The 20,171-nt window shown below is 40.8% G+C and overlaps 1 protein-coding gene across 2 annotated transcripts in view; it reads right to left on the bottom strand.

Annotated features, from left to right (window-relative positions):
• The window catches only part of ENOX1 (ecto-NOX disulfide-thiol exchanger 1), a 206,585-nt gene extending 194,944 nt beyond the window's left edge, over positions 1-11,641 (bottom strand). The window contains exons 1-2 of one of the 2 annotated variants that reach the window (XM_047078969.1): positions 11,491-11,641; positions 10,486-10,623 (exon numbers count right to left, since the gene is read on the bottom strand). In XM_047078969.1, coding sequence (XP_046934925.1) covers positions 10,486-10,623; positions 11,491-11,503 — 151 coding nt within the window. In that variant the 5' untranslated portion in view covers positions 11,504-11,641. Of the gene's footprint in view, positions 1-10,485; positions 10,624-11,490 lie in introns of those variants that run through there. The other variant, XM_047079041.1, reaches the window with a different exon arrangement.
• Positions 11,642-20,171: the final 8,530 nt, after the last annotated feature.

The raw sequence follows: 20,171 nt of genomic DNA, 5'->3' as shown, positions 1-20,171 counted from the left end.
AGGTCAATGAAAGCATAAGCATGATAAGGAGAGATAGGGAAGATACATTTTTTTAAAAAAAGAAGAAAAGAAGTAATCTAGAAAGATGATGCTCAATTACTCGAAAAATAAATCACAGATGTCAAATAAGGGGCTGATGGTCGTGGCTACCCTTCATACCTAACCATGATTAAAAACATAAAAGCTATACTTTAGAACAGTCTAAGGACCAGGTAAAAGTAACTTTTCCAAAATTTATACATCTTTATGTAGTTATTTATATAAATGAATCCACCCAGACATGCATTCCACTACATGGCTACTGAGCACCCATCTCTGTATTTGATGATAGAGGAAAGACAAAGATGAAACGTACGATTCTTGCCCATATAAATGTATAGCCTAGCACAGTCTATTAGATAAGCGATAGCCTAGTTATATAAGTGCACAGTGTAATATATCTACCACTCAACAACATGGTGTGTAACACACAGTAAATGATAAGGCCCAGCCCAATAAAAGGAAACAAGGCATAAATGAGAAGTCACTACACAATGATTCCATACTTACAAATAAAAGGGTTTGACATTAACTGAAAACAAAAATGCAATATATGCTAATGTGCCTGTATGTGTGTATGTGTGTGCACGCTGGATAGGAACATACAAATTAATTTTAATACAGGAATTTAACTGTTTGATCTTTCTTCCTGATTCCAGCTGCATTAGAATGTCTACTATGGGGGCAGGAGACAATCCGTTTTCCATTATGGAATGCAAATATTTCCCTTTAGCTCATGTTGCCGTTAAAGATACGAAAGCATCTCTATTCTAGGGGAAGAAAAGGAAACCAAGAAAATTAGGGAATGTGTGTGTTTGTGATGTATATGCACATCTTCATGTTATATATTTGCATGTAATATGCATATAGTTACTATACCTATACATATGTAAATACAGACAGTTCTTTAAAAATATTTTTCTCTAATTTTAGTCCAGAGGGTAAGAAAGTGACCAGAGTAGTTCAAAAGGCTGGTTGAGTTAGTTGGGTAGCACGTATACCAGGGTATGACAGACCAAATAAGGACTAAGCTAATCAAGAGATGGAAACTAGTATAAAATCAAAAAAATATATATTTGTTGTGGCATAGACAGGAAGAACAGAATTACACATTCATAATTCAGAAAAAGTCAATCTACAAAGCGAGTGGATTTATGTGCTTCATTGCATGGGGGAGAAAAATGACTACACTTCAAATGACTAGATCATGTTAGGCAAGCATTTGAAAAGGACTTTCATTTCATGACATCTCTAGTCAACAAAGATACAGGTTGTTGTCACTTGTGGAGAGTGATTTGAGGACAAGCCTTGATTCGTTTTAAGCGATACCAATTACCTTATATAGCACACAGCACAGGAAGAAGCAAATATTTTTTGGAAACAATTTGCTACAAATTCGCTCATCTCCAGAAATACCGTAGACACACACGTCATGTACCGAGCACCGGGATGAGAGCCCTAGGACGGATGACAGCCATGTTTCCCCTCAGCACTTGAGGCACCCCTCAATGCCTGGCGGGTGGGAGGTGCTCGGTACTCTGGCCCCAAGTGCGTATATCCAGGCCGTCTACTTCATTCATCTCTTTCTGGACTTCCAGCAGTCTTTTGGATGTATGCCCACACACATCCTATTTTCATCTCCTTGCAAGAGCCAAGCTCCTCTTGCCCCAGGCCTTTGCACGGGGCATTTTATATAAACTTTTAGAATTCTCTCAGCTTCCCGGATTCCCCTTTTCTTCCCTCCTGCTACCTGGTAAGCTCGAATTCATCTTTGGGCCCTTAGCCTAAATATTCTTTGGAGGGACTTTTCTGAATAGCCGCTAATGCCTCCAAGTGAAGTTGGGCTCCCAATCCCTCTTACTGTAACACCCCACTGTTGTTGTCGTGAAACAGGCATTTACGCATCTGCTTCTTTAAAAAATATGAATGCTCCACAGGAATGTCGCCTGTCATATAAACTGCTGTCTCTCTAGGGCCTTGTAAAATGTGTTGTACATTTTGAGCCTTCTGCAATACGGTAGGGGAATGAGCGGACATACCAATGTACTGTTCTAATGTCCTGGGGAAGAGAGGGTAGATAACTGTGGAATGTGCAACTGAGCTGTCAGCAATACATGTAATCGGGTACATAAATTGTGAAATCTAAGTCGAGGGCCCTCTTTGTTTTCTGATGTTTGATAATGAGAAATCTTCCGGCAAGATGGAAAATAAAAACAAAAGAAGACTCTGAGCATCATCGTTTAGAGAGCCTCGCTATTACACGCCAGGCTATCTGTATCCCCTTAATCATGCCCGTGTCAGGGAGTGCCGCCAGTAACACGTGAAGGGATGAAAGAAAGGAAGTTTGCTGGCTTGAGTATTATTCTCCTCTTTTTTTAAAAAAAATTTTTTTTTAACTTTATTTTTTAGAGAGAGAGAGAGAGACAGAGCGTGAGCAGGGGAGGAACAGAGAGAGAAGGAGACCAGAATCCGAAGTAGGCTCCAGGCTCCGAACATTTAGCACAGAGCCCGACGCGGGGCTTGAACCCACGAACTGCGAGATCACGACCTGAGCCAAAATTGGACGCTTAACCGACTGAGCCACCCAGGCGCCCCAAGTGTTAGTCTCATCTTAAAAACAAGTATGTAGGACGGTTTATCAACAGAAAGACTATCTGAGTGTCTCTGTAAACTGATGAGATGGTTTCAGGAATAGATTCTTAGATTACATTTTTTAAATCTCTGACTACTTCTCTAACTGCAAACCTTGGAGCCCACCAATGGATAGGAATCCAGTGGGTCAAAAGAGAGGAAACACAGGAAGCAGATACTTGGAGACTCAGTTGTAGGTTAGACCGATACCTGCATGAGCAGCTGAGGGCTTATGTATAATTTCACAGCAAAAGTATGACTGGGGGAGAAAGGAGTCAATGACCGTCCTTGTCCTATGACTGCCAAAGCCACATCCCTGTCTCCCCTTCTGTCATTAGCTCTAGACCCTCAGATCTAACTGTTCACCACATTTCATTTCCATGGGTTCTTCAAACGCAACACATGCAAAAAGAATCTTGCCATCTTCCGCAACCTGTTCTCTTCCAGCCTTCTGCGTCTCAGCACATGACCATACCATTTTACACGATTTCCCAAACTGGAATCACTGCTGATGACTCCCCTAACATTCTGAGGACTCAGTCATCAATTCCTATTGTTCCTAGAATCAAAAGTCTCATGGGTCCCTTCACTTCTCTCCATCTCCCTTCCATGATTATTACTGTCATTATTACCTTGCATCTGCGTAACTGCTACGGCCCTTTGTCTGACCTCCCTGCCACCAACCATTCCACACTCCATCCATTCTCTCTAGGACTTGCAAAAGTTCTCCGTTAAAATGCAACTTTAATCGCACTAGTCCCTGCTTACCACTCTTCGGTGACATCCTATAGCACCCTTTATCTCCTCGTGGCAGAGCCACTCATCATGTTGATTTGTATTAGTTTATTCACTCTTCTCTGTTTCTCCCGCTAGGCGCTGAAAGGTCTATGTCTCCCTATTCCCAGCATTTGGCACAATGTCCGGATCAATAAATCCCAGTTAAGAGCAATGCTCCAGGAGATGAAAGGATTTAACACATGCCTCCTCATATCTGGGCATATTAAAGAGGATCAAGGTGTTCCTGGGAGGATTAACCAACCCAAGAAGGAAAGCAGAAAAAATATTCTGAGCCAGCAGAGAGGAATTAAAACGAGTGGAAGCATCAGCGAATGGAAGAGGGGAAAGAGAGGACTGTAGCCCAACCTGGCCTCCCCATGAGTTTTAAAGTTGATCTCTACTCCGAGTGGCAAGTAACAGAAGCAGTGACGGTGAACTCAGAGCTTTTAAAGAAGAAACAGGTGCGAGCCAAGGGACAATCCATGTTCACAGATACTTGTAAGAGGGAAGAAGTCTTTTACGGGCTCTAAGTTAATCCCTTATGATAAGGCGTGTGGCGCTGTCTTGGACAAAGTCTTTCCATAGCTAATGGGGAAGTGTGATGCCTTTTCAGAACACGTATTTGAGATAACACAAATGGCATGTCAAGCCATTTGGGGTAAAAGATATCTACCAATCAAAGTCAACGACAGCTAAGGAGAGATACGCAGATGGGCTTTCTTTTGATAAACTGTCCTACGTACTTGTTTTTAAGAGGACAATAATACTCAAGCCAGCAAACTTCCTTTCTTTCATCCCTTCACGTGTTATTGGCGGCACTCCCCGACATGGGCATGATTTAAGGGGATACAGACAGCCTGGCGTGTAATAGCGAGGCTCTCTAAACGATGATGCTCAGAGTCTTCTTTTGTTTTCGTTTTCCATCGTGTTGGAAGATTTTGAGATCAGGAAATAAAATTTCAATAAGTTTAGAGAAAAGCAAGCTAGAAGCTCATGGCCAGAGAATACCCAGGAAATATTACCAATCCCCACGTAGTCCTGGGCAAGAAACTTAAAAACTGGGGACTCGGCTACTGAGTTTTCAACTCTTCCAACTGATGATCATAACTTTGGAAAAGAAGCTGGGATATGTAGGAAGGGAGCAGCTGGTCACACAGATGGTGTCAAAGCTCATGATCTGATATTCTGGATTTGGGCTGATGACACCCATGGCGGGGGCTCCTGCAAAGTGACAACACGGATCAGAGAAAACTGGGAAGAAGGCTTTAGGCAAACTCTTGACCACAAGAGAATTATTTGGAAACCTGAGGTTAGGTAGTAACACTATTCAGTGAAAACATAACCCAAGCCGTGTGCCAGATCATAGACAGGATATCATAAACAGCATAGAGAGACGGATGGTAGTGGAAAAGGATGTCCCCAGCTGATGGCAGAAATCTGGTTTACATGGCTATTCTGGTGTCTCACGAGATGCCAAGAGATTTTTTTTTTTAAGCTAAATTAAGTTTGGGGAAGCCCACATGCTACATACTACTCTTTAAAAGTATACATTGGATATGAGCATAGTAAAGACTTTGAAGAAACTCACAAAGAAAGCAACCTACCTGTTTTATTTTATTTTAAGTTTATTTATTTTGAGAGAGAGAGGGGTGAAGAGGCAGAGACAGGGGAAAGGGCAGAGAGAGAGAATCCCAAGCAGGCTCCGCATGGCCTGCACAGAGCCCAATGTGGGGTGGGGCTTGACCTCAGGGACTGTGAGATCATGACCTGAGCCTAAACCAAGAGTTCAATGCTCAACTGACTGAGCCACCCAGGTGCTCTGCAACCCACCTGTTTTCATTTTTTTTAATGTTTATTCAATTTTTTGAGAGAGAGAGAGAGAGAGAGACAGAGTATGAGTGGGGGAGGGGCAAAGAGAGAGAGAGAGGGAGACACAGAATCTGAAGAAGGCTCCAGGCTCCAAGTTGTCAGCACAGAGCCCGACACAGGGCTCAAACCAATGAACCATGAGATCATGACCTGAGCCGAAGTCTGACACTTAACTGACTGAACCGCAATCTACCTATTTTAAACCCAGAGTTTGCCTTGGCTATTAAATACTTATATGACATCCACTTTACCTAACAACCCCAGGGCACTGGTGTTCTAACAGATCAGTTTAGAAAACCTAGATCTGTATCAATGCACAAAGTGTTGAAATGCACAAAATTAAAAGTTCCACAAAACTAAAAGTAGGAGGAATAAAATAAACATGAAACAATAATATAAAGAGGTAAATATTATGCTATAAATAAACCAAGACATTGAAGTATGGGATTTAGGGCTGGAGTAAAACACCGTAATGGTATATTTTAGATAAAAGAAACTGATTCAATACGATGATCTTAAGCAGCACATGATAGGAAGAAGGTAGCCAGGCAAGTTCATGAGCATGGGGCTGGAATCATGGTGGGAACACGGGGGGACGGTAGAGGGGAAGAAAATGGAAGAGCTGTAACTGTGGAAGCCACAATAACACATCAGAAAGGTGCAATGGGACAGTGGTGGGTGATCTGATTTCCCGGGAAAACTTTCTGATAAAAGCAGAGGATGTGAAAAATGTGTGCCTTTGCTGATAATTTTAATCTCTCAATAAACAGAAGTACTGGTGGAGAATGGGATTGGGTGTCAGTTCAGTTTTCACAAACATGGGAAGAGTAGTTAGTCATTTAGAAATATCAGAAACTTTGGGAGAAGGCCAAGTGCTTGTAAAATCCAGCCTCTCCATAATCCTGTCAGAGACATTTTAGAGGGGATTTCTTGGAAGGAAGGCTACACTAAATAATCTTTAAGCCCCTTCTGAGACAGTAAAGACTGCCTCTCACATTCCACAGGCACCCCGAAGAATTCCAGAGGCGGCTGCATGTGAACTGAGCAGGAAACAGCCGTCTGTGACTGCCTTGAAAGAAACAAACAGCATTACCCATGCAGTCCAGTAAAAAGAGCATAAGAGATGTCATATAAATACTCCATAGAGCTGGAAGGACTGACACAATGTGGTGCTGGAATAAAGACAGATCAGGGGTACAGAACAGATACTTCAAACATGGGATAGAAATATGCATAAGAATGGAATGTTTGATAAAAGATAAGAAAGATAGAAAGGTAAAAAAAGATAAAAGTAAGCCAACGGAGGCCCAGAAAACTGGGAATACATATCAACTTCTACGGTGGGACAAACCTTTTCGTATTTAGAAATGGAATAAAGAACTCACAAAGGAAAAGTTAAACATATTTTTTTTTTTTTAGAAAAACAACATTAAGAGGCAAAAAAAAAAAACAGACTATATAAGTGTTTTTAGGAAATATGAATTCCAAAGATTAAAATGCTTAATAATAAATAACCAAATGTAAACCAAAAAGGTTTGAGCTCTGTGTGATAAATGGATACAGTATGAAAGTAATCTATTTGCAAAAGAGGAAATACTAATAACAGAGGAGGTAAATAATTTACAAAGGGTAGATATAAAAAAAATGAGGGCAAAATCATAGGATGCCATCTTTACATATCAAATTAGCAAATAAATATTAAATACATACGCATATTTTGGAAATTAACCACCCAGCATTTAACAAGAAACTTTCAAATGTTCATTTCTTGTGATCTGCTAGTTTTACATACAGGAGTCTATCCAAGGACAGTAATTCTAATTGCTGAAAAGCTCTATGCGTGGAAATGGTTCACATAATATTACCTGTTTTAAAAAATGAGCAAAAAAGGAAGGAAGGGATAAGAGTTAATAGTCAATGAATGCTTTCTACGTGTAGGTGCTATGTGGTTATCGCATGTAAACTATCATATTAAAATCTCGCAACAGTCCCATGAACTAGACATAATCACCATTTTACAAAAAAAGGTAACATGCTTCTCTCTGTGCTTGAAGACATTAAATTCTCCAAACAAACTTGCCTTCTAAGAGTGAAACAATGGAAACAGCCTAAATGTAAACACTAGGCTGGTTAAATAAATTGGAGGTTTGTTCAATGGATTATTTACACTTCTTACATATAAAACAATAAAATGGAAAAACTAATTTAGGACAAGGTGTTAATAAAAATACACAATAGAGTATTTAATGTGATGAAAATGTTTCCGTGGAAAAAAGACTGGAAGAAACTGCAGACACACTAAGTGAATAAAACAGAACCCGACCCTGAGAAAGTGCCAACAAACGGGGTCAGCGGGAGCCCCGAGGAACCACGTGAAGTACAGTTCACCTGGCAGAATGCAGAAATGACGAAGGGACACCCAGGAAGACCCTGAGAGGCTCGAAAACAGTTGAAGCAGTCTGGCTAGTACAGGAGATAGAGAACGTAATGCAGGGCAGATACGGTAAATCTTCTATAACGAGCAGGGGCTGTAATTCTTTTCATGGTAAGTTGCCGGGAAAATCATAAATTGGTCATGGTTAAAATGTCACAAGACTCAAAATCATAAAGAAAAAATAATGAATTATTGAGGTTGTGGCTTACTCTGGAAGTTACACAACATTTTCTGACACAAGTGGGAGGTGGAGACAAGAGCAATTTCTGCTAGATAAGCATTTCAATTAGGCAGTTGGGAAAATTTGGGTGGAAAAATGCAAATCTTTACTCTCGAGTGAGTAGATGGAAGTATCTGCCTGGGTAAGCTTTCGGGAAAAGGGGTCTGGATCAACGCAGGTTCAGACCATAGAAAATGTCACTGCTTGACCAAAATGAACAAAGCAGGAGACTATAGATGCTGGAGAGGATGTGGAGAAACAGGAACCCTCTTGCACTGTTGGTGGGAATGCAAATTGGTGCAGCCACTCTGGAAAGCAGTGTGGAGGTTCCTCAGAAAATTAAAAATAGACCTACCCTATGACCCAGCAGTAGCACTGCTAGGAATTTACCCAAGGGATACAGGAGTACTGATGCATAGGGGCACTTGTACCCCAATGTTTATAGCAGCATTCTCAACAATAGCCAAAGTATGGAAAGAGCCTAAATGTCCATCAACTGATGAATGGATAAAGAAATTGTGGTTTAAATACACAATGGAGTACTACGTGGCAATGAGAAAGAATGAAATATGGCCCTTTGTAGCCACGTGGATGGAACTGGAGAGTGTGATGCTAAGTGAAATAAGCCATACAGAGAAAGACAGATACCATATGGTTTCACTCTTATGTGGATCCTGAGAAACTTAACAGAAACCCATGGGGGAGGCGAAGGAAAAAAAAAGAGGTTAGAGTGGAAGAGAGCCAAAGCATAAGAGACTGTTAAAAACTGAGAACAAACTGAGGGTTGATGGGGGGTGGGAGGGAGGGGAGGGTGGGTGATGGGTATTGAGGAGGGCACCTTTTGGGATGAGCACTGGGTAACCAAATTGGGAAACCAACTGGGAAACCAATTTGACAATAAATTTCATATAGTGAAAAAAAATTTAAAAAATGCAAAGAAAGCATGTGACAAAAAAAAAAAAAAAAGAAAATGTCACTGCTGCACATATATACACAGCACGCACCAGACTAATCCTCAACTCAACGTTGAGTTTTATACTTTGGAGAATTTCATAAATATCCTAAGAATACTGTTTTGTAACTCAGTATCTGACTCTCTTTTTTCTGTCTCCCACTTGTCGCTGTCTCCTGTCTTCTCTCCTGTTCTTTCTTGTGATATTAAAAAAAACCCATACGTATATATTCACATATATATACGTGTGCATGTACATATATATATATATATATATATATATATACAGGTACACACACACATAAAACTTACTGTAACTAGTTTAGAATTTCCTATCTATGGCCACTATTGAAAAACAATAAAAACAACAACAAAAACAAACAAATGCTTGGTCACCTCAGCACAAAATACACAGGTTTGTGGGGGCAGAAACTACCTCTCCAATGGCGACTGCTTTCTACTTGGTGCATACCATCTACCCTCATCTGACTTGACGGGCAAAAGTGAATTGTTCCTCTGATGTAACAATGACCATAACATAATAACTGACTGTCACCTCTCCATTGGAAATTCTGGGAGGGCAGGGACCATGCCTGGTTTGTTTATAGCTGGAGCACCCACACCAGGACAGTAACTCAATAAATGTTTGTTGAATGAACGAATGAGCGAATGAGTGGATACTGCAAGTTTTATGTATCTTTCTGGACAGCCCAAGTCCTACTCTTCTGAGAATATCTTCTCTTAGAGCCCCAGTGATTGACCCTTCTGGAAATTACTACATTATTGGCCTGTGTTACCACTTCGCACCTGATTCTACACATTATTCTAATTGCTGGGTTTTGTTGTTGTTGTTGTTGTTGCTGTGCTTTGCAATTTAGGGAGACATGGTCCTCAGGAACACTTATGTATGTATATATCTATTCTCTTCCCCGGAGTATTTGTTCCATAGCACACGGAAAGTCCTCAATAAAGATGTATTAAGTTAAATGATGAAATCTTTTAAATGGCCTTCTACTTGGGCACATTTCTAAACATTTTCCCTATTGAATGCATCGTATTATGATTCCAAAGAGTGACGGGAAAAATGTGGACTAGTGTCAGTTGAGTTGAATTTCTAGTTCTGCCACCACAGTGCTGGAAAAGCCACCTGAATGCTGGCCCTCTGTTTCCCCGTCTTTGAAATGTGAACACTCGTAAGCAAACAAACAATATCCACCTGCCTCAAAAAGACGACTGTGGAATCAGATGGCATAATGTAGGTGAAGGAGTTTTGCAAATTACAAAGCAAACGTTAGCTCTTCTATTTAGCAATTTAAAACATGAAATTGATATCGCAATGCCACAGATGATATACACTACACATGGCTTTTTCTGAGAATAGCTGTCGGGCAGGAGAGCAAGGTGATGAGGAAAAGAATCTCAAGCACAACCTGCCAGACAAATCCCAGTCATAAACATGCCCCATGTTGACTATGCTCAACACTTTCGTGTGGGTAGATTACTGGACACCTGTCACCAACACCCTTTGGTACTGCTGCGAAGTACCTTGAAACCCAAGCTTACCAGACACAAGCTGCTGTCCAGGCAACCCCACGGGAACCATGCCCAAGTTATTCATGGCGGTGGCCCAGGCTGTGGGATCGGTCACGGACATGTTGAGCTGGGTTGTGTCTATCGCTATACTCCCCAAACCATCAGCTGCTGCGGGGAAAAACAAACTGTGACTTCCAGTCAACAGGCAAGAGTGTTTGTTTTAAAGGAGATCACATTGCTAGAGATGCGAGACTTCACTTAGCACATTCCCCAACCACGCGAAAATAAAGCACTGTAATCTACAGCAATGTTTTCTCCAGACGTAAACATAAAGGGTTTCCAAATACATTCTGGGAGGAAACTTAATGACACGTAGTTTGTGTTACACACAGCATGCCATTAAGGAAGCACTCCTAGAAAAAAAAATGGAGGAACCGCTTCTTTCTCTTAGTGAGACAACATGAGTTAAGTTCTAAGGTGGAGAGGCAGAACAGGACCACTCCTTTGGTAAGGGAAAAAAAAAGTCAATTGGTTCAGTAAACTAAAAATAAATGCCATCATCTATTTATGAGTAGAATTTTGGAGCAGGCACACCTTCCAGCTATTTAACAGAATTTTTAAAAACAGTCGCCAAGCAGCGACTCAGTTCGGTCCTAACTGAATTTATCAGGGTTACCTTGTAACATACTCTTTCCTTTCTAAGCTTTTTGTATCATTCCATTATGGAAATGCAGGTGTCTGCTTAAGATGACTCTTCCAAAATATTTCTTATAAGTTCAGACTTTCGTCAAAACCAAATAAACAAATAAATAACATTAAAAACAAAGAGCACAGGGCCAGAAAAAAAAAAAAAAACAACTCAGCAAAACATGTGAAATTTGACTTAATGATTTTTGATGTATGCTAGTCCCATGGCCCGATTTCTTTAAGGATTCCAGGTTCCCGGTTCAATGCCTATTTTCACAGCCGGGCAAGCTCTTCCCCTAAGAACTCACAATGCCTTGTTTGTGTCCTGGGCGGGCCACTGGCATTTACCTGCAGCCATCATCTGAGGAAGCTGCTGGGGACACCGGCTGATGCTTTCCACGCCACCTGCATCTACGACTGAACTATGAGCATCCTTGGGGGCAGGTGCGCTCTGATGGCTGAGTGCAGGTTCCCCACGGAGGTCATCGGATTCTGCAAAAGGGGAGAGGAGGGTGGTGAGAGATCACGACAGTCAGCTGAGGGAGCCTTTGAGGAAAACACTGTTGTCTGGGCAAAAACCGATGAACAACAAAGGACAACTTCCAGTCACAGACTGAGACTCAGGGAGGGGCCGCTTCCTGAGCCCCGGGCGGCCCAGCCGGTCCCTGCCTAGGTTTGCCCTGGGTGTGCTGGGCGGTCCAGCTGTCAGCTCACCTAGAGCCACGCTGCCTGAATAAGCCGCCCCTTGTGCAAGCGGCCAGGGCCTTCCTTGCCTCCTACTGAAGAGACTTCACAGACAGGGCTTATCAGCCCCGGCACAGCCTCTTCCACTCACTACACATCAATGGAGAGGGCAGACTCGGGGCTAAATATGATTTTCTTTAAGTTAAAAAATTAATTGATGTTGTTATTTTGGAAGACGGTCGTCTGTGAAATGTATTCGGGGGGGGGGGGTGGTGGAAATGGAGGGCAGAGGAAGAGAAAAGCCAGGAGCTATTCGCCGTGAAGCTGGTAAAGGAGTGCGCCCAGATTACAATAGCCAGCAGAGGCAGAGGGGAAGAATAGTGTGCCTCTCATAAAAGAAGATGGAGAGGATGTTGGGGCAGCAAAGAGACACAGTTGTTTCTTTCATTTCTATGAAGATAAATTGAACAGGCCACAGTTTGTTGGGTCTGGGTTTTCCCTAGCCTCACAGCGCACACGCATGCGCGTGCACGCACACAAGCACACACGCACACACACATACATCTATATGCACATATTTTTGTTAAACTATCCAAAGCACTCTTCTAGTAAAAACAAATAATAAAGCATTAAATAAAGCTGCAAAGGAAAGGGTCCCTCTATAGCCCGCTATTTATAAAATAACCTTCCCCCCATCCTTAAAAATGCAAAAACACAGCATTCATACATACAGTGTTTTTCATGCACACGTATTTTAAGTGAACATTCAGCAGTTCAAAACTGAAAGGCAAAATATACCGCTTATGTGTGGGATCTGCGAAGTTTGAATTTTAAGTGGATTTGATGTAACAGTTTAATTATTTCTTTTTATTTAGGTACAAACTTAGAAGTTTTTCTAACCCATGTTTTTGCTATTGGGTATTTTAGAATTAGATGCGATGGTCTGTTTGTGTGTGTCTAGTTCACACTTTATAAGTTTAGTTCAAATGGAAGCTCAGATTTCAGTATTTCAAGGAATAGGTGGGTGATAGCAAATTGTTTCCATAGTCTCCACAAACACCTAGCCCTCGACCGGAGGGGCACATGAGATGGTGGGGAATATTTTCCAATAGCTTGTTGGCAGATGATGCATCATCATTCAATAGAAAACGATTCCAACTTTGAGAGCAAACTGCACTCAAGACAAATGCTTTATACCTTGCAATGAAACTCACCTACCCATGGGGCGCCTGGGCGGCTCAGTCAGTTTAAGTGTCCGACTTTGGCTCAAGTCATGATCTTGCAATTCATGGGTTTGAGCCCCCCCCCACATGGGGTTCTGTGCTGCCACCTCAGAGCCTGGAGCCTGCTTCGGATTCTGTGTCTCCCTCTCTCTCTGCCCCTCCCCCACTCATGCTCTGTTTCTCTCTCAAAAATGAACAAACATTAAAAAATTAAAAAAAAACCCCAAAAACTCTACTACCCAAATGAATTGAGACCTTGTTCACTTGTGGTGAATCAATTATTCACCACAGCAATGGATGCCATCAGACAACGTTCTCACCATAGAAAATGAACTCAGTAACAAATACATAACAGATCTAAATGTCTGTCCTTTGGCTACCCACACACCAGCTATATTTCTATGATGAAACCTCACAGCACTTTCTCCTGTCTACCTCCAACCAGTTCAGATCACCACAGCAGAGTCCGGCTAGACTGTTCATTCTTTTGCTCAAATGGCCATGGAGTAGAGTTGTTTCAGATCGTTGCAAGGTCACCATTTGTCTTACTTATCTCCCTAAATGAAGTTTAGTTGGCTGGCTTCCTTCCAGTTTGGGTTCTCTCCAAATGGGCATTAATCACAACTTTCTGTCCAATGAGTCTGCAGTTCTGGAATATTACATCAAAGAACATCCCTTTACTTTGTAGGGATGGTACCTGACCTGCCATGTTTTCCCTTGCCTTTTTGCAACAGTATTTTAGGGATGCCGTTAGCTTTCCATGGCTCTATAACTGTCTGTTCCAAAGGTAGTTTTCTCCTCAGTGATTATAGTGTCACATGGGGGCATCAAACGTCCCAGGGGCCCGTAGTGCCCACCCACACTTTCGTGCCCATCCTAAACTAATGCTGTTACATTGGGAACAGTAATGAACTGTTACCGTGCCATACAACAAATAAAAAACAAACAAAAAAAGTCATTGCTTTGTTGGCAAGATGTAAGATGTAAACCTGAATTTATCCCCTAATGAGACTCTGTGACACTTAATTTATTACATGCCTTCAATCTACCCACCAATGGTTTCAATGTCATACAACTTCATGTAGCTGCCATGTACCTAGAATGGTGACTCCAAAGTAAGTTGTATCACCTCTTAGGCATTTCCAAGAGTCTCAAGGAAGCCAGGCAATTTTTTAAAAAAAATGTAAATTTCCTTGATGCTTGAAAGAAAGATGATATTTTAAATTAATTACTACCTAGTAATTTATGAATGGTTGCAAGAGTAATTTTTATACTCTCCTCACATCTATCGTTCCTATTGAATACCTGCCTCTTTACATGACTCAAAGCCATAATGCCTAATTTATCATTCAAATCCATTTCTCTGCCTTAGTTTTCTTATTTCTAAACTATAGAAAAGATTGATCATGTTAATGGTGTTTACTTACACACGGAGATGTGGGGAGTTAAAAAATTATAGCTAATAAAGCACTTGGAATATAGTAGATGCTAATTATTATTATTTTATTTGGAAGTGTAGTGTTTCTAGGAAGGTACCCTGGGATCTCAGTGTTCTACGGGATAATTATGTAATTAATTCTAAAACAGCGAGTAACACTTGATATTTCTAAAAGTAAGCACTGCCCTAGTTTTCTATGCCACACCTAAGTTGTAGCAGAATATTTCTTTATTTTCCACAAATCCTTTATAGAATAATACAATGTGAATTAAAAGATGTATGAATTTTCTTCTCTAGGCTATTTTTCTGTTTATGCAACTATGAAAGCTTTCAAGAAACTGATGACTAATTGTGAAATTAGCAGTTTGAATTTACAGCTTTTAGTAAGACAAGATCATCACAAAACCAATCGGATGTACAAAATGCCAAGGTTAATGATACAGCACTGTCCAGGGTTCAGATGAAATCTAACCTGTTCTTTGTTAAGGTATATGCACGTACAAAATCTCATACCCAATTTCGTAACTGTTCAACAAGATCGATTTATGCTCAGGATTTCACCGGGCTACATCAACAGGGCAAATAATTTTTGAAACTCACCAAGCCTATGAAAATACTATTTTCCCCCATTCCTCCCTCAAAAGAAACAAACAGACAAACAAACAGCACAGCTTTTCTCACTGTAAATAACACAACTCTTGCTAACCCTGTCCAACTTTCACGTGTCCCAAGGACACACACACACCCTATGAATAATAAAACCCATCTGTAACTGTCCACAAAGCATAGATTGCTATAAAATGGGGGTAGAGATGAGTTTAAGTATTGAAATTTTATTTTTTAAAATTTAACAGAATGATTTTGTTTGATGTTAAAGTAAATAATATATACTTATATGTTATTTATATGTAATAGTTATATATAATTATAGTATGTTTATACATTTATAAAATATATTTAAAACTATATATAAACTGTATGTGTATATATATGCACACACACACATATGTTTTTCAAGTGAATTCAGTCATAGAAGAAAGGAAGGTAACTAAAAAGGAAAATAAAAAGAGAAAGAAGGAAATAATAAAGGAACAAAGGAATAAACTTCAGTTCCAGGGTCCAATTCCAAAGGCTGGAGGTTTGAAAACTAAAGAACACAAAAGGGGAAACTGTTGTTGGGAACTAGAACACAGACGAATTTAAAGTGTCAACGAAAGACAATTTTTAAAAATGTCAGACCCTTCCAGATAAGCTTTTGGTGCACTTAACAAGTCATTCTTCACGATCTAAGATTCCACACCTCCCTGGCAACCAATGTGGGGCCATAATCATGTTACCGGGATGCTCTCCTTTTGTGAGACTTCTTGCAGCTGTTCTTTGAATGAGCTGAAATCTATAAATAACAGCATCTCCAGACCCATTAAACAGTACGTTAGTGTAATAAAGGCACATACGTACATATATGCTAAAGAAGTGATATCATTGGAAGAAAGGAAAAATTTCCATTTGGCACGTACTACAGAGGAAAGAAAGCAGGTCTGGCTGTTTCTCAAACACAAAATATCATTAAGGATCTGAGCTTGCATCCTCCATTTTTCCATTCTGTCTAGCAGACAGTTTTAAACTACAAATTGTCATTCTTCCATGTTAGGGAGGAAACGGTTACTGAATGGATGATAAGGTTTTACCCAAGACATGTCTGTCTTTGAAAAACTCAACATTGAGAAAGAGAGAGAGACAGACAGACAGACAGAGGCAGAGACAGACAGAGAATATGAATGAGAGAGAAGGTTTCCTCTGAAATCATGAAATCAAACAAAATTACCAAATTTGCCAGAGACAACTCAACCAGCATGGGCATGAGGGGTAGATAAAGTCCTTGGACGCAAAGTAAAATACTGTTTGGCATTACATTTTTAAGTGTAGAGAAATGACAGAGGTAAAATTACTTTGTTTTCAGGAAATCGATTCTTTTAAAAAATATTACATTTTATATTTCTAAATTGAACAAAATAATAAAAGAGAAAGCTTGAGACCTTAGGGATAAAGTATTTCTTTTTCCGTTAAAGACAGAAAAGGAAATAGGACCAGATACTACTATGATAATATGTAATTTCAAAGTCTGTATATAGGCAAGTTTTAAAATACAGGAGCTTCCACACTTAGATTATTTCAGCTTTTCTGAGAAGGGCAATATTATACCTGAAGGCTGTTTATGAAACATGTAATGGGTCAACTCATACCTCCCATTGATGGATATCCATCAACCACATACACAATATGTTGTCAGACGTTGTTTTCTACCTTCCAAAATACATCTAGCATAGGGAAAGTTATCATTGCTGACTCTGCTGCTGAGTGAATTATTAAAGGAAGCAATCTCATCCATAAACATAGGGCTGGATCCATTAAAACGAGAAGAGTCTCACTTTCAGCAAAGCTTTTTCTAACGCCCTGAGGATTCAGGACAACCACACCCAGGTTCATAGAACATCAAGGTTCAAACCCTCGAGTTCCTTAATTCCAGCTTCCCCCAGATGTGGAAGTCCCCAAAATGTTACTGGCAGGAAACTGTTTCAGCCTTAACAGTTCACACATTCACCCTTCAGCTGAGCCCTTGTGGGGAAAATAAGCTCTTGAACTCTGCTTCTGCAACCATGTGTGGCCCTGGGAAAGGGACTCTTCTGTCCCCTGAACGGGGATATTGAGGCATAACTGCCAATCAAGTAAGTCTCAGACAAGTTTATGAAAGTAAATATGGACACATCAGAGAATTCGCATTTTCCCTCACCTGACAAGTTTGTTTTCTGTTTGCACTCTCTGTTCTCAAGTTCCCATTCAAACAGTCCTACTGAAGGGACAAAGTAAATACAATGCTATAAATACACAGAAGCTTCGATTGAGATGGCAAAGATGTGGGCTGCAGAGAAAGAGCAACACAGAGACCAGGGGAAAGAGTCCTTTTGGAAGACGGGTAACACCTCCGAAATAGACTTTAGGTAGATTTCAGGCTTCGAAGATACATTCCTCAAAAGCGTGAGGTCTATAAACCATGGACACTGCCAATGATCAAAGAACAATTTTTAATGCATGTATAGTGTAGGTCACATGCTGGTCTTTTTGGCCACACTTACACACAGAAAGCAATTTCTGTAAACATTATTATCTTCTTATATAAGGGAAAGCAGACAGTATCATTCTATAATTTGTGCTCTTTTGTACTCAGTTTTTTCATTATGTACTCATTTTATACCTTGACCCAACCATGAAAAACATATTAAACTACAAAGTGGAACATTTTAATTGTAGTGAGTGAATAACTGACCCTTAAATGGCTGCAAACTCTGGTAAATGAATGATCTGTTTTCAAAAAAAAAAAAAAAAAGCTTGATTAGAGCTCTTTAATCTATGGAAATCTACCTGCAATAAAATCCAGATCAGATCCTGACCAGCCTGAGCCAGTTGCCCATCCTGTTTAACATTTCTCCTAGTAGGGTCACAAACAACGTGTTGGTTACTCTTTAAACTAATGGGCTCTTAATGATGCCTTTGCAACACGACGGATAAAGTATTACCCTGCAGTCATGATCGCCCCAGGTATTCCAGACTCAGCAGGACACCCCGCCTCCAGTGGGGTGCCCTGGACCAGAGACCTTGTTTTCTGTTTCTTTAAATGACCACACACAGCCCTTGTTTATGGTCTGAAAGCAGTGAGTAGGATGGTGGGGGCCCTGGGTTCCTAGGGAGAGTCCTTTTCACTCCATGGGGAGTCATAGATGGTATGGTTACCTCATGAGGGTGGGCTAGTTGGAGCAAATGAATGTGCAGCAAGATATCCAACTGGAAAGTTCTAGGTTGAGCAGGGAGCATTCTGGGGAAATGGGTCAAAGCTTGGGTGCCATTGGCAGTGTTCACCGAGATTCAAACGGAGGTGCTCAGAGAGAGGAAGGCCTTCTGGGCCCGAAGATATTCAGATTCCCAAGACGAGAGGTTAGGGGGTGTACAGGAAGATGGGTCTAGCCTCTAGGGACATTCGTGACTCAGAATCTAATAGAAAGACTGTCTTAGTTCTTTCGTGGTGAAGGCTTTATGTTCTAACTGCTTTTGGAGGTCAGGATCATCCTCGGAGGTAAGGACTGACTGCACACAGTGATCTCAGCCAGGCTTCTGTGACACAGAAAGCTCCACGAAGGCTCTTGCCCCCAACAGAGGGGCGGGATAGATGCCGATGGGAAGGTTCCAGCGCTGAAAACAAGGCCGAAGGTCCCTGAAAAATGCTGCTGCCACAGCTGTAATTCCATCCTTGCTCTCTATCTTGGTTACAGATTTCCATACAAGGGTATAAATGCGCTACCCTCCACTCTATCTTCTCCCATTAACACCCCTTCTCGCTGTCAGTAGGAGGAGATACGTACCTCGTAAGAATGTCATACAGAAATCCTTCCGTACAAGGGGATGGCATTTGGAGGACTAAGATCCTCAAATAGAATCTTTTCTCCTACTCCAGCCTTCCAGATCAACGACTCATCTGCCCCGGGAAAGTAGCCTGTTTTTCTAACTATGGCTGTGTTATCAGTTAGGCACTAAAGGCACAGGGTGCACAATAATCTTGGAGAGCTGAAAACGTTTCATGTCAACATACAGTAAAACATGCATTACCAAAACCAAGTACTTATTTAATGAAACACCTAGAAATTTTGTATTATGACAACTTCTCTAATTATCAAATTTAACAGTCACACAGACATCATTAGAGTTGAAAATCACTCGCAAGCGGGGCTTTCTCATGTTGCAAAAAACTCCTGAGTCTGCATAATTATGCAGAAACCAGAGCTGGTTTTAAATGAGAGGAATAACTTGTAGGCAGATAACTTCAAAAGCAGAATTACAGAAATCCTATCCAAAAGTCCTATAGACAAAATCATACTGCATGCCAGATACATTGAGTACATTGAATGCATTTTGTATGTTAAGTGCAACGTGGGGTGAGGCCTCCAAAAGCAAAGCCGAGCGGCGGCCATTCGAGTCTGCAAAAGTTTTAAATGGCTGTTCGGAGACGTTGTCTCCTTCCTGCCTACTACATGTGAGATAAACAAAGCTAAATTTTCCCTTTACGTTTGCCAACCTCAGTTCAGGATTAAACGCCATCCCCGGTTACTTATTCACAGACGACTTACAAATTTATCGGGGGAAGGCAGGGGAGGGAGAAAAACTGACCCTAAAAAACAGATATGAGAGAAAAACATCTGGCCTGTGTTACTGAATGCAATTTCATGTTAGCTTAAAGTCATCATATTTACTTATGGTTTTATTATTTATAAAAAAGAAATTACGCGGAATGTGCTTTGTGGGAATTACAGAATATTGCGATTGCTACCACGGTTTATTATTTTCCCAGCAAGATGGCTTAAACCCAACCTAAACAAATATTTTAAATGAATCCCCACCAGCACTATCGCATTTTTTTTCCCCTCTCTAGCCTTAATGAAAAAGATATCCTGCTCTTCAAGCTCTCTGATGCTCTTATTTGTGTGCAATTGTAAGTGTTACGGTTTATTATGAGATAATGTTTATTGTAAAATAATGACTCAGAAAATGCCCAGCACCCAGTGGTGGTAAAACAGCGCAGGGGATGTGAGGGCGTTTGAAAGTGGCAGCGGCTGCCAATGGCAAACATTCACCAG

This window comes from Lynx rufus, unplaced genomic scaffold (assembly GCF_022079265.1).
Source record: "Lynx rufus isolate CCGP_SWC_20201006 ecotype Redwood Valley unplaced genomic scaffold, mLynRuf1.p SCAF_1, whole genome shotgun sequence".
Taxonomy (NCBI): domain Eukaryota; kingdom Metazoa; phylum Chordata; class Mammalia; order Carnivora; family Felidae; genus Lynx; species Lynx rufus.
Note: the sequence above shows the minus strand (reverse complement) of the source record. Positions and strands in the feature narration are given on the sequence as shown.